We start from the raw sequence: 15740 nt of genomic DNA, 5'->3' as shown, positions 1-15740 counted from the left end.
CTAGAAATAGGTCATTCAAAAACATTCTACTTGTTTGGAGACACGAATTAAAAAAAAGCTTCATTATCTAGTCGAGGACAATCTATTAGTGGTAGTGATTGGATTTCTTTGCCAGATGCAGACTGCGGCTCCTGGAGAACCAATTGTCTAAGTAGCAATATCAATACAAATGAAGCTTTTGTAAATTTTATAAGTGCACTTGCGATCTTACTCCTTCTGAGGAGTGAATCTGAAATTGCAGATAGGATTTTGGATACTCCTACTCCCTCAAACTCTCCTACTTTGTCCCATAAGCATTCAACACTTCTTAAAGTGACATTACTGTCAAAAGGAGTAGATTAAAAATAATGTAAACCCTGTATTCCTTTGCTTTTGTCATCTTAAATAGGAATTGCCACAATAGGTCAGATCAAGGGTCTACCTAATGCAGAATCTTGTCTCCAGCAGTGGTCAGAGAAACATGCAACAACTCTGATGTAGACAGTTATGGAATAATCTGCCGGCCAAGAAACCATCATTTCAACCCTCAGTAGTTCAAGGTTGACTTGCATCCTGAAACATGAGAATTTATATTTCTTCCAAACTTCGGGTTTGTTCGTTTTAAAACCTAATCCCTAAAAATTTTAAAATGCATCTTCCAGAGGTTTAGCTGCAAAATTGACTTTACCATCAATATAAATTATGGTGTGTAAAATCCTTGAATGCAAGGATTAATTTTCCTGGGCTGTAAATTTCTATGGCTCATGTAGGGAAAAATTCACCCCTTTTGAGCACAAGACCTATGCCCACTTGAGTCCGATTTTGAAGCCTTAACTGTGACTTCAGTCTCATGCTGGCCATTTGCAAAAGGAAAATTTCACTTTGAAAAAATGTGTTTCATTGCACCTGAGGAAGAGAGACAAAATAATTTTAGAGAACAATATGCTATCGTATTTGCCTGTATATTTTTAATTAATTAAATTCTAGTCAGTGTTATGAAAACTAATAGCTTATAAAACATAGTCCACGTTTCAATAGTTTCAGGTGGTGGTGGTGGTGGTGAAGCAGCAGCAGCAGCTAACAAGTGATTAGAATATACCAAGGATATAATTACCTTTTTGTAAAATGGCTGATCCCCTGGTGACCTTGTTTTCAGAAACTCTTCACTATTAAACACTCTGTGTTCATAATTTAGATGGTCCTTTACCTCCCTGTTAATAAAGAGCATGTTATAAGTCTGGCAATTTCTTAAATAAATGAATTTTTGTAGTGAACCACTGGTACTAATAGAAACACACTGTATTATGAGAAGGCAGGTTCTGTTTTCTGAACAATTTTGAATCATCGAATTAAAGAAAATAAATGTAGAATCGTATCAATAGAAGAAAGGCAGGCTACCTGCTATCACTGACATTTTCCATCAGCAAATTCATTGACGCACACTGTAGTCAACTTCAATATCTGAGTTACCATGCAGTACAATCTGCTTATTAATGTAATTACTTAGGCCCCAATCCTGTCTGTGTGGACAGACCCATGAAGCCATCAAGAACCTCACTTTGGGGCACCATACAGACAAAAAGATCTGCCTGTGCAGGATCGGGGCCTTATTTTGTGCCATTACATTGCAAGGTATTTGATAATTTGAAATGTTGAGTGTGCACACCCAGGTGCAATGTCCCCTAAGTCCAGCCATAAAGCCAGCTTTACTGACAACCACGTTAAGCAAAAGAGATTTTAATTCAGAAAACGGAGACAGGAAAAAAGGGAGAACTGGGTACACAAGCAAAACAAAAAAAATTAAAAAATGCATCTATATTTTAGCATATATATTATGGCAGGAAGCAGAGGCTCTTCCCTTTCCCTTGGGAACCAGAAGTAAATAGCAACTTATGTGCTCCAGGAAGAGGCTAAAAAAGCAAGTTACTCTAGAAACAGGAAGGGAGAGATTGACTGCAAGAGGGCTTCTCTCTGAGCCAACGGCTGTGGGTAAAAAACACGAGGTTACTTCTCCTAGACGTACGCATAAAATAGTAGACGAAATAACAGATCTGTTTTGTTATTATATAATGATACTCAATATGAATTAGTAATTAAGGATGAACTGAATGTTAAAGAAGGATTTAAATGAAGATGGTAATGGTACGGTGAACCAAATTTGGCACAACATACCTGAGGACATTCACTCCTGTGCAGAGAGCCAGCACAAGACCTGTGTGCCATGTAGTCTCAAGGCTAAAGTAGGGTTTTAAAGACTCAAATATGATTAAAATATGGTTTAAATGGTGCTCAGACTTTAGTCTGGGCCTCTGCGCGGCTGTAAATTCCACACAATTGCGGGAGAAGCGGACAAACTTGACAAACTGAGTATGGCAATTTTGTCTAGAAGTGTTTGCAGAGTATTGAGTTATCAGTATGTTCGCTGCTCTTAATGATTTTTCATAAGGACTAAAAATGCCTAGGTCTGTTCAGTCATAGGTCTCAAGGTACTATCTAAGGGTCAGGTAGATATCATCAGCCTGCTTCACAGATGGAAGAAGTGACTTGCTTGAGGTCACACAGCTAATCACTGGCAGAGCTCGACTAAAACCCAAGACTCAACTGCCCAGTTCTGTGTACTGTCCATGGGACCATATTGCATCCACTTGAGTTACAAAACACTGACGGATGGCATTATCTTAACTGTATTATGGCAGCGTAAATATTCATAGGACTCTAGAAAAATGGTGGTTAATAAAAGGATATTAAAGAAACCCTAAATAATGTAGGCTTAAGTATAAAACCTCTGCATACAGAAATACAAGACTCTTTATTGAGGAGAATAAAAACCAGACAGCTTGAGCTGAAAACAGAAATTTCATCAAAGATTTACTTTCCTTCATTCCTGGACTCTGGTAGATAGAGCATTAGAAGACAGAAGAGACATTGCTGAAAAAAGAACAAAAAAGAGAAAATTTGAAGGAAGAAAAGAAGAAAGATGGCAACCCATTTGGAGAATGCTAACAGATTTTAATTCTAGATATTATCTATTTAGAGAGACGAAGCATCTATTCATTTTTGTAGCCAAGTATTCAACGTCATTTTAAGAGTTAAACTTGTCAGGTAGCAAAGTATATTTCACCTAATCTTTATTTCAAGTATATAACAGTCAATAGTAAAAGTTCAGCATATCTCACACTGGCAGCATATCAGATTCCTCAGACTCATTAGAAAAACATTTTTTCCTTCTCCAGACTATGTCAGTACCTACTAAGTGGCAATCGAGTACCAGCAAGCCAGCTACCTCAAATTGAACAAATGCCCTAGGGTTGAGCTCAATTAATCTTAACATGTCAATTTACATTTATTACTAGGATGGAGCTATATGCTGACACTTCCTTGATATACTGTACTGTTCCATTTATCTCACAATATGCTATATTTGTGATGGTTGCTAATATAGCATTTGAATTTAACGAACTCATTAATTGGAGCCTGCAGAATCATCTTTATCAGACCCTCAGTATTTTTATCAGGCGGTAGCCGTGTTAGTCTCTATCCACAAAAACAATGAGGAGTCTGGTGGCACCTTAAAGACTGACAGATTTATGGAGTCGCCCTGCATCTGAAGAAGTAGGTTTTTTACCCACGAAAGCTTATGCCCAAACAAATCTGTTAGTTTTTAAGGTGACTCCTTGTTGTTTTTCAGTAACTTTATTCCTTTGTATTAAGCTAAAATATCATCATGATAAATCCACCAGCAAAACATGGAGCTCTCCCACTGGTATGTCTAGATTTACAGAATCTCTGTTCTCTCTCTGTGCTGTCCTCTTGGAGAACCTAGGCACTAGAAATGACACCTCTCCAAACACACACAAACCTACGGACGTCCCACATGAATGGGATGTTCAGTAAATATATAGTAAAGGTATTATATGAATATTAGTGTATTGGGTTAGGTTCTCAGAACCAGTAGAGCTGGAACAGTTGGGCAAATACCTGAGGAAAAGAAAAATGTGACTCTGGTTTAAGTGATTAAGGTACTCAGAGAATCTGGGAGAGGACCTTACAAGTACATTTTACTAATATTGAAATAATTTGCTTCTGCTCAAACCTACACAACCTTGCATTTATAAAGTAAGATCTCCGAGAACTAAGGGGAAATTTGAGATTTTGCAGAAATGTAATTTGCCTTTACAATAGGTTCTGGGGGGAAAGATTTATGAACGTGACTGAAACCAACATGAAAAATCAAAGCCAAGTTGACTGTTCTTTCACCTGCTTATGAGAAAATGAATTAAACATATTGGTACTTTGACTATAACCACAGACTACAAAGCACTTTAATAACTTTTCATTTCCTGTGTGTTCTTATGCCTTAAATTTCACATGGTTGGGAGAGCAGACACATGACACAACAGACAATAGGAAGTGTCAATGAGCTGCAAAGATCAGTCACTGCATCCAAACTCATGTGCACATTGAAAGTCATACAGAGCTGAAGGGTCACAGAAACAATAAGAACAATCAGTTCTGCATTGTGTCCACTGGCTATGCCTATACAAACCCTTTTCCCTAAGCATATTTTTATTCCTTCTAATTACCCTTGCAGCGTTTACAGGTCTAGAAGACACTGGCACTACTTGTGTGACTAATAGTGCTATTTATACTGAACCAAATCAGACTATCTGCAAATCTGAGACTTTGGGGCCAGACCTCTCTCTTCCTGGTGTTTTCACATGAAATGGCAAGAACTTTAATTTCTCAGGATATTACAAAATACCATGAACGCTTCATCTAAAGTTATGGATAACAATGAAACTATACCCAAATATGTGAACTGCTGAAATTTTAACACTGGCCACTGTACTAAGCTAGCAACAAAATTCTTATCACAGTCCTTCAACAGATCTAGAGGTTTTTCACAGTATCTAAAAAGAAAAATAGCAACAGAATATTCCCAGAGATAGAATAGGTGTGGATGTTAACTGGTACTAGGGTTTTATGGCATGCAATCATTATCATCACCCACCTGAAGATGTTGACAATTAACTGCAAAGTAATCTGCTGAACTTCAGTATTCAGTTTTTGCTGCCAAGTCCTCCTGCGCATTTGTAGTTCAATAAAGTCTGTATTGGAGCTGAGGTGACAGAGTTCTAGATCATAATGCAATTGAAGGCTCTCAACTCTAGAAAAGAGAAAATTAACAAGTTATCCCTCAAAACCCAAGTGTTTTTTGTTTTTGTTTTTTAAAGAGAAACTTGCATCTTACCCTACTTTCAACTAAAGAAATTACAAGATTTTAATTGCAAGTGTTGCTATAAAGCCAGTAACATTTCTTGTGAAGCCTACTCGTGAAAAAACATGGAACTTTGGACATCTCCAGTGTACATACCCCCTGGAAACATCTTGTGTGGTATGGGCAATATTTGCCTTCTAATAAGTCAGCAATGACCAGGACCGGCCGGAGCGGGAGGCAAGTGGAGCAATTTGCCCTAGGCCTCGCAGGAGCCCCCACAAGAGTTTTTCAGGGTCCCTGAGGCAGGGTCCTTCACTCACTCCGGGGGTCCTGGAAAACTCTCACAGGGCCGGGGCCCCGGAGCTTCTTCCACTCTGGGTCTTCGGCAGCAATTTGGCGGCAGGGGGAACCTTCTGCTCCTGCGGTAATTCGGCGGCGGCAGGTCCCTCCGCCCTGAAGAGGAACCTGCCACCAAACTGCCGGGTCTTTGGCGGCAATTCGGCAGTGGGGGGAGGGGGCCCACTTTGGGTCTTCGGGGCACTTCAGCAACAGGTCCCGGAGCGGAAGGACCCCCCGCCACCGAATTACAACCGAAGCAGGGGCCCCCCCGCCGTCAAAGACCCCAGGCCCCCTGAATCCTCTGGGCAACCCTGGCAATGACTGCATTACACCTTAAATGGGGTGGCCATCATCTGGCTTGCCATGGGAAGGGGTATACCACTTTAAGAGCTAGGGGGCGTAGAGAGAGGCACAGACACTGCTGCAGAAACAGAACAGGTCAGCAAGGCAACACCGACTCATCTTCCAGGAACCTGAATGGCAGGGACTTGATAAAGGGCAAGCCCTTCCTGCACCAGCAAGAGGTGTTTGTTAAAGGAGCAGAACAGGAGGGGTTCAGAACGCCTATGACTAGTTCAGCAGGGAGACAACCCCTCCCCCCTCCTTAGCCCTCATTTGGGGGGTAGAAGGGAAAGAATGTTAAGGTCCCAGCAGCAGGTTGGCTAGGGATCAAAATGGAAAAGGTGTGGGGGGGGGGAGGGGAGAGGGAAGGATCTGACGAAAGCCCTCAGGTAGATATTGAAAGAATTAAGGAGTTACCTGCACTGTACACTTTTATGTGCTGGGTAATCCCAGGCATCTAAATGATAAATCTGTGGCCTAATTAAACCATGCCCAGAGTCTATCCTTCTTCCAGTATAGACTGATCACAATTATGGAATACCAACATTAGTACCCATAAGGAAAGAAGCATTACATTGATCAGATAATAAAGAAGGGATACTGTGGTTGTGTTTATGACATATGCACTGTAACTGTATAAAGCTACCTGTACAAAAAGTTCAATTTACCCTTGCCCAGTCTGATATTTTTATTTATATGAAGTAAACAAAATCTGTTATGAGAGTTTTCCAGGACTTATCCTACTTACACCACAAATCACTCAGGTTTCTTTTTACCTTTTTATAAATATTTCTGCTGCTTGTGAAGGAACATCTGGAATTATTACCTCATCTACAGATGATTTTGAATGTGTAATGTCTCCATTATCGATGTTGATTAGAATTAAATCTTCAGCTTCCTTTTTAAAAATAAACATGTTAATGATTAAATACAGTAACTCCTCACTTAACGCTGTAGTTATGTTCCTGAAAAACGCTACTTAAAGCTAAACAATGTTAAGCGAATCCAATTTCCCCATAAGAATTAATGTAAATGGGAGAGTTAGGTTCCAGGGAAAATGTTTTTCGCCAGACAAAAGACTATCTATCTATCTATGTATACACCAGGGGCAGCTCTAGACATTTCATTGCCCCAAGCACGGTGGCATACTGCGAGGGGCGCTCTGCCGGTCGCCGGTCCCACAGCTCCGGCGGACCTCCCGCAGGCATGCCTGAGGAGGGGTCCACTGGTCCCACGGCTTCAGTGGAGCCGCGGGACCAGCGGACTATCCACAGGTACGCCGCCAAAGGCTGCCTGCCTGCCACCCTCCTGGCGACCGGCAGAACGCCCCTCGCAGCTTGCCGCCCCAAGCACGCGCTTGGCATGCTCGGGACTGGAGCCGCCCCTGGTGTACACACACATGCACATACGTACCTATACACACACACACAGGACAAGTTTTAAACGATTTAATACTGTACACGGCAATGATGAATGTGAAGCTTGGTTGAGGTGGAAATGTCAGAGGGTAGGATATTTCCCAGGGAATGCCTTACTGTTAAATGATGAACAAGTAGTAGGCTGAGCCCTCAAGGGTTAACACATTGTTATTAATGTAGCTTCACACTCTACAAGGCAGCACCAATGAAGGGAGGGGAGACAGCATGGCAGAGGGAGAGACACACAGAGTGAGTGAGTGAGTGTGAGAGAGAGAGAGAGAGAGAAAGAGACAGACGTGCATTGCCCCTTTAAGTATACTGACCCACCCTAAGTACATTGCCTTTTTAAGTAGATTAGCAGCTGCTGTCTCAACTTGCTGCCAGCAAGCTCCCTCCGTCCTGAGACCTGTCATGTCCCCCACTGCTCTGTGGAGATGGTCTGATGAGGTAAAGGAGTGGGGAGAGGAAGGGGGCACCCTGACATTAGCACTCCTCTTCCCCTCCCCCTTGCACAACAAGAGAAGGCTCCCAGGAGCAACTCCAAGGCAGAGGGCAGGAGCTGCACATGGGAGTGGGGGGAGGACAGGTGCCTGGCAATTGACAGCCTGCTGGGCGGCTGCTGCACAGGGAACTTAGAGGAGCAGGGAGCTGAGCTCTCCTGCCAACAAAGCCACTGCCGCTTGTGGGAGATGGAGGGTGGGTGAGAGGGAAGTTTTTTGTCGGCAGGAAAGCTCTCTCCAGGCTGACAAACAGCAGCTACATTGCATGCCTTTTAACGACACGGCTGTAGCAGCACAGCTGTGTCGCTAAAAGCCTCATAGTGTAGCCATACCCTCACAAACCCTCAAACAAATGTAGATCTCTAAATTTTGGGCCCAAACCATCTGACAGTGTCACTTTGAGCAGATGCAGTTTTATTTTTCACTGAAAATGCTCTTTATATATCAACCCACAAAACACTTGTTAAAATATTAAAATTCAAAGAAGAAGAAACTGTGAATCCAATTCTGAAACTCCATTATAAAAACTCACCTTTACATTGCTAAAGTTGAAGTGTTAAAAATGCTAATCTGGAAATCCATCATGACAAAGAATTAGGAATTTGAATCCCATGTATTACACAAAAATATTAAGCATTTTCAAAGCTGTGCTTGGTGCCGCAAAGAAACAAGCAAAGATATGGGCCCTCCCTGAAAAATTTACAGTGTGAGGGCCTGATACTGCAATCACATACATACATGCAACGCATTATCAAGAGGAAAATTCCCACTGGCTTCAATGGGACTAGTCATGTGCATAAATTACATCTGAGCATACATTTGCAGGATTGGGACCCAAATCTGACATCACATAACAAACAAGGATCATAGACCATGTTGGGGAAGGAGAAGACAAGAGTTATAAGAATAAAAATCACTTGATAATTAAATGATGGTTCTGTTGAAGTTAAAAAATCTTTTTGTAAGAAATCTGGCAAAAATTTGTTTTAAAGAGGGACTGAATTGAGGAAAGGGAGGTGGCTTATTAAACAGACCTAGGGAAAATGGGCAGCCAGAGTGGGAATGTTCTATGACAAACCTGGCTAACTTCTTCAAAATGATCAATGTGACATCCCATAAGAAAAGACGTTGGGGCCATTACAAAATCCAGCATCTGATGAGATAGAATAGGTACAAAAGTGTGTTGCCATTGAATAGGATGAAGGTACAACATGAAGCATTCAGCTATGAGTGTTAGCAGGGCCCAGTCAGAAGAAAAGAAAACAATCCTCTGCTCTGTTAAGATGCAAGTTATAATCTGGAAACAATAATGAAAATAACTAATATTAGTAGTAATATTTGTTACGTAGAACAAATTCTGTTAACACATCGCCAAGCACTTTACCATTTACAAATGGAGGTTCACCTTCAGGGAGATCAGTGTTACAGTAATACACATTTTACACATTGATAAACTGAAGCAAATACAAGTTAAAGGATTCTTACACAGGTGGAGTGCTAGGAATAAGAACCGGGGTGAAATACTGGCCCCACTGAAGTCAATGAGAGTTTTGCCATTACTTCAGTAGAACCAGGATTTCTCCTCAGGAGTCCTGGCTATCAGTCCACTGGCTCTAGCCACAAGACTACAACGTAAGAGGCCTTTATAGCACCAAAATTAAGGGATAAAAAGCCAAACCAGGCACTGATGAAACACACAAATGGATCACATACATTTTAGAGAAAAGGGCCACAAATTGTTAAGCTTGTATGGGCACAATTACCCAAATGCACATGTATCCAGATGCACTAGAACTGGGGTAGGCAGCCTATGGCACGTGTGCCGAAGGCAGCACGCGAGCTGATTTTCAGTGGCACTCACACTGCCCAGTCCTGGCCACCAGTCTGGGGGGCTCTGGATTTTAATTTAATTTTTAATGAAGCTTCTTAAACATTTTAAAAACCTTATTTACTTTACATACAACAATAGTTTAGTTATCTATTATACACTTATAGAAAGAGACCTTCTAAAAACATTAAAATATATTACTGGCACGCGAAACCTTAAAACAGAGTGAATAAATGAAAACTCAGCACACCACTTCTGAAAGGTTGCCGACCCCTGCACTAGAAGGAGGTGATCATGCACAAGATTTTCAGATGGAAAAGCTGGCTGTGCACCAAATGCAAGCAGACAAATACATGAGATAGTGGGCATGGCTAAGAAAATAAGCCAACACTACCTATTTTCTGAACTGAGATGGATTAGATGCACACTAGGAACACACCAAAGGCACAGATGAAACAAGGATCCAGTCAGCCCTTCAGTTCAAAAGAGGAAGCTGCTGAGGGGGACAATGGTGATGTATTAAGAAAATAAGAGGGGCTGCTCGCAGGACATTGTCTTGCCTTTCTTCATTAATTACATTAGACACATACTAGTGGCACCTGTTGTGGCTCCATTGTTATGGCTGGTGGAGTTTTACATTTAAAACAGATTGAATTCTCTGCTATGTATAATAAAAACAGTGTATACTCCCCCAAAATTACAGCACTTACTGTTTTAGTATGGAATGAATTTTATGGGAGTTTTCAAGTAAATCTGTTGTTTAGTTTAGGAGTTTTAACAATTGGTCCTTTAAGAAATTTAGCACCTGATGTTAGATCATGAAGAAAAAAGAATAATCAAGCTAATGTGTCTTTAAAAATCAGTTTAATCTAATCTAATCTAATCTGGACCTCAAAACACACAAATGCCTTAATCAGACACATATTTATTGCACGGTGTTACTACACAGAGTTAAATTGTTTGAGTGCCCTAAATGGGTATTTCCATATATTTTTAATGTGTCAGAATTTCTTTTAACTTTAACCTTAGCTCTGAATTTCCTGTGTTTACAAGTGCATGATTTGGGGATAATTACATCTCTCTAATGTATTTAACCCTAAATTACTGATATGTACTCTCAACCTGAACTCCATCTTGCAGATTTTTTTCTGGGAACAAACAACAAACGAATCAAGGTAACAAATAAAAAATGTGACACTTTACAGAATCTTTAAAGTTTGTTTGTTTTTTTATTACCTGTAGCACCTGTTCTGGTTTGAAACATAGTAATGGAAGATGAAGATCCAAGTCAATAATTGGGCTGTCTGGATCCTCCCGTGATGGAAAGACTATCTGAAGTGGTTTCATATTAAATATCTGTAGTAACACATGATTTTCAATTAATTTTTAATGAAGAAATGGTCCCATAAAAATTTTAAATCCCAATTCTAAACAATAAAATATTACAGTTATCTGACAGAAAATTATTTGATATATATAAGCACAGAACCTAAAATTTAGCTTTATATACAAAAGATAATTGCAGTACTAGAAGTATTAAACTCAGTAATAACCATCTCCATAAAGATTTATAAAGCACTGTGTGTTTCTTTTCAGTCTAATAAGAGATTTTAGATACTGAAACAGATATTAAAATAGAGGAAATGAAATACTTTTACAAAATTATAAAATGTATTTTGATGTAATCATAATAAAAACATCTTTAAGGGACTCTTGTCAATTAGGTCTATTGCAAGTTTAGTCTAACTGCATTCTGTCTTTCTAGGCTACCTCTGCCTTTACCAGAGCAATATACGTCTGGATTCACCTGCTTTATTATCTAATATTTTTTCTTCAGTTCTAACTGAGAAACTTTACCAAAACATAATTTGTAATTTCACTGCTTGCTGATTACAACTTAAACTGTAGACCAGCTTATAATAATTGATTTGATATAAGCAAGGTTAATAATGAAGGAGCTGAATCATGCCATTTAGACACAACCCACAGACGGAGCTGTGGAGAGCTGCACCATTCCAAAAGCAGCTTCTTGAAGCTTCCAGGTGCACATAGCAAGAATACACCCCTTGTTAGAGTGCACCTATATATGGTCCCCATTACTGTAGTATCTGAGAGCCTCACAATCTTTAATGTATTTATTCTCCCAACAGCCTTATAACATAGGGAAGTATTGTCCTCATTTTGCAAATGGGGAATTGAAGTAAAGTGACTTGCCCAAGGTCTCACAAAACATCTGTGGCAGAGCAGGGAATTGAAACCACATCTCCCAAGTACTAAACTAGCACTCTAACCACTCAACAACCCTTCCTCTCCTCACTATCTTATCTGCTGTGCAGAAAGGGCAGAGCTATGGCCCCACCTTCTCCCCACCTCTTTGGTGTACCATGTGTCCATTAGAAAACAGGGTAAGAGCAGTCTGTGCCCCCAAAGCACAGGTACTGACTTCATTGGCATCACACTGGCATTAAAACTGGTGTTACAGAATATGCCTCATTTTACACAAACAACATACTTAGTATTTTATAGCAGGTAATGTTAAAATAATTATGAAATTGAGCTTCACTAATTACCAAGTGGAGTGTTCCTGGTGGAGGACTGGGTATTAAAGATAATTTTGCTGCAAATTCTTTTATACGATCATCAACGTCTAAATCCTTGAGAGGTCTCAGATGTACCAGTAAGCTGAAATTAAAGTATGTGAAATATTTTTTTAAATGTAATATGCAAAGAGGCTAAAAAATAAACTCTTCCTTGATACCTTCAAACTCAAAAAATTGTTGGTATGGATAAAAATATTACTACAACTATTTAACAGCTGGTTTATTAGATAATTTAGAGGCTCCAATTGATTTTAACATTGCTGCTGTATATGAAGCTGCTCTTTCATATCTTTCGCACACAACTTTATTTATTCTTCATGTGTGCAAGTCTGTCAAATGTTTCTGTTTTGGGAGTTTAACTTCTTAGTCATTTCAAAACCACAGAAGGCTAGAGATTATTGGAAATTAGCCCGTTTCTTGCAGGTTCACACGCACTATTCAGTTATAAATTAAAAATGCAAAATCCAAAAAGAGTTACTACTGCAGCATTACAACTGAGAAATTAAATGCACGTCAAACTCCAATTTACTAAAGTATCATTGCACAAATGTAGAGTAATGCAATAAATGACCAATAAAATGTGTTATTCAATGTGCATGCATTGTAAAAGAAATTAATAACTATAAGAAGTTAGAACTTTGAATTTCCTGACTTTTGTGCATATAATTTTCGATTTTAATTACATTATCAGATTTTGTTGTTTTTTTTTTAAATGCTTTGGTTCATTTTTTGTACATAAATATGCTATTATGTTCGCCTGTGAAAATAAGTCTAGACACTTGTCAGCTCCAATTCATACCACAATATCATATTTTCAGTGCAATAGAAGTTGTGATTGTGTCTAACTTGGGATTTAAGCTCCGTGGAAGTAACCATTTCTTTCCCTGTTTGCACACTGCCTAGCAAAGAAACAGAGCTCCACAGAGCACAACAACAAACTGGAGACCACCAACTGTTCCCCACAATCAGAAAATGTGGATCCTGATCAGCTACTAGGAGACAAAGACAAATATGTAAGAGTTTATTCCAGCCAATAACTGGAGGAGTCATATCATAGAGAGGTTCTACTTTCAGTGCTGGAAGTCCTTTCTGACAAACTACAAGGTTATGTAATGACAGTCTAAAACACAAGATCTAATCAGACTTTACCTTTCTTAGCACTGAGCCAGCCATTCAGCAGTCATATACAACCATCTAATTCTTCAAAAGTGACTACTAATTTTGGGTACATTTTTGGTTGTCCAACTTGAAACACCACAGAGAGGCCTGACTTCCAGAAGGTGGGGATTTCATGTTTTCTGAAACTCAAACCTCTTCAAGGTATCTCAAGTCTGCCACTTAAAAGTAAGTTACCCAAAATTACTAGTCACTTTTGAAAAGTTAGACCAATGTCCTCTCCTGAACAGAAATCTGTATAGATTATTTGGCCAATAGTTTCAAAATTCACTCCTAGTTGGCCCCTCCTTTCAGATGATGACACTCTTCTCTATCAAAGCCACAGTGATCCAATCTTTTCCCCCCATGATTTTGCCATCTCTTCTCCTCCAACCCCACTTTATGGCCCCATCCCTTCGGCCAGGCAAGCCTAAGGGCTTGTCTACACTGGCACTTGACAGCGCTGCAACTTTCTCACTCAGGGATGTGAAAAAACACACCCCTGAGCGCAGCAAGTTTCAGCACTGTAAAGCGCCTGTGTAGACAGTGCACCAGCGCTGGGGGCTAGCTACGCCCCCTCATGGAGGTGGGTTTTTTAAAGCTCTGGGAGAGCTCTCTCCCAGTGCTCTGACGCGACTACACAAGCCACGTTAAAGCACAGCCACAGCAGCACTTTAACATTGCCAGTGTAGACTAGCCTAAGCTTGATTCTTTAGAACTAGTCACCACTGCTCCTTAATTAACCAAGGGGAGGATGATTTTGAGCAACAAAAGGTGTTGTCTCCTACAACACACTACATGCACTGCTTCTGCACAACTCCCAGACCCTGAAGCTCAGGGAACAAGATCCTGGGAAAAGATATCAAATCCAGGTCTCTTGTACAGCAAGGCAGACCACTATACTGGCTAAACAATGCAGTGCTCTCTCCCTTGCTGGAGTTTTGAGGAATCACTCTGGCCCAATATACCTGAAAGAGATACTCTATTCAATTGTGAGCAGTTCCAACTACCTCTGCATAATAGAATATGGGCTTCTGCAGCACCCCTCCCCAGACTTCCTGTCCCCAAAACTAAAAAAACTTAAAGTACAGTTCCCAATACCTCACTTGCCACAGACCTCTTCCTTTTTCAATTATTTGATCTACCTACCCTATCCTAAGCAAAACTCGAGTTGTCTGCTGCCCTTCCCAGGATGGTCGAGTTGTCTGCTGCCATTTCAACAGGAATGTTTTGGATGTCTAAGTGTAACTAACAAACACTAGAACCTGATTTAGCCACTAAGACCAAAGTCACTAGTGATTTGGGGGAGGGGCTCAAGTTTTGGGTGGTCAACTTGAGACACATCAGAGGGGCCTGATTTTCAGAAAGTGCTGAGCACCCACACACTGAAAACTGGGCCCCTTTAACACCCATGCTCTGAAAACTGGGACCCTTTAAGGAACTGCGAGTAGAGTACCCAAAAATTAATACTCTCCAAATCACCGGTCACTTTTGAAAACCTTAACCTAAACCTCTTGCTTCTCCAGCACAGGTAACAGAAAAATTAAAATAAACCAAGGCAACAGTTTCAGAGAGCCACATAGCAATAAAGGTGTCCTCAGAACAGAATACCTGCAGCTATCCTAGACTGTCAGTGTGAAGTACAGCCGAACTCCCTAATGGTGTAGAATTTCAACCAGGAGGAGTGTCCTCTGTCTTCCACACATCTGAAAATTTGGGCAGGGAGAACTGATTTTCAGCTTTCTGGTATTTTGAGCAAAAGTAAAAAATTGTACCCCAATTAAGTCATACAAAAGGTGCTCAGTTATTAAGATTGAAAAGCTTTCCACAATCCTCCAAGCAGAGCTATGGTCCTGCAAAAAGTGTTCAGTATTCTAGTAGAGAAAAATTAATTCTGAAAAAAATAATGGTTCAGAGGTTATAAAGCCAGAAGGGACCACAGCGACCACGTGTATTATACAGGTCACAGGACTTCCCTAAATATATTCCCATTTTAACTTACTAGAGCACATCTTTTAAAAAATTTCAGTGATGGAAAATCCATCATAATCCTTGGTAAATTGTTCCCATGGTTAATTACCCTCATGGTTAAAAATTTGCACCTCATTTTTAATCTGAGTTTGTCTAGTTTCAAGTTACAGTCACTGGATCTTTTCATAGCAAGGTATATGACACTGGAGAGAGTCCTCTGATGAAACTTCTGTTCCCCATATAGGTATGTAGGCTCCTTCCATTATGGGGGCTTCTGGACCTTACCAGAGGTGTTTTGATTAGGTTTCTTTGTACTGTGCTTGGGTTCCAAAAAACTACAAACTACTTCCAATTAAATTGTAGCAGCTAGGCACTGTAAGGACTACAAAT

At 40.2% G+C, this 15740-nt stretch overlaps 1 protein-coding gene across 3 annotated transcripts in view; it reads right to left on the bottom strand.

Annotated features, from left to right (window-relative positions):
* Window positions 1–15740, bottom strand: part of DENND3 (DENN domain containing 3) — an 83315-nt gene that overhangs the window by 41685 nt on the left and 25890 nt on the right. For 2 of the 3 annotated variants that reach the window (XM_030546379.1, XM_030546381.1), the window contains exons 5-10: window positions 12195–12306; window positions 10861–10980; window positions 8875–9093; window positions 6655–6776; window positions 4991–5146; window positions 1094–1190 (exon numbers count right to left, since the gene is read on the bottom strand). In XM_030546379.1, coding sequence (XP_030402239.1) covers window positions 1094–1190; window positions 4991–5146; window positions 6655–6776; window positions 8875–9093; window positions 10861–10980; window positions 12195–12306 — 826 coding nt within the window. The remainder of the gene's footprint in view (window positions 1–1093; window positions 1191–4990; window positions 5147–6654; window positions 6777–8874; window positions 9094–10860; window positions 10981–12194; window positions 12307–15740) is intronic. The other variant, XM_030546382.1, reaches the window with a different exon arrangement.

This window comes from Gopherus evgoodei, unplaced genomic scaffold (assembly GCF_007399415.2).
Source record: "Gopherus evgoodei ecotype Sinaloan lineage unplaced genomic scaffold, rGopEvg1_v1.p scaffold_44_arrow_ctg1, whole genome shotgun sequence".
Classification (NCBI taxonomy): domain Eukaryota; kingdom Metazoa; phylum Chordata; order Testudines; family Testudinidae; genus Gopherus; species Gopherus evgoodei.
The sequence above is the reverse complement of the archived record's forward strand: the minus strand, read 5'-3'. Positions and strand labels throughout refer to the sequence as shown.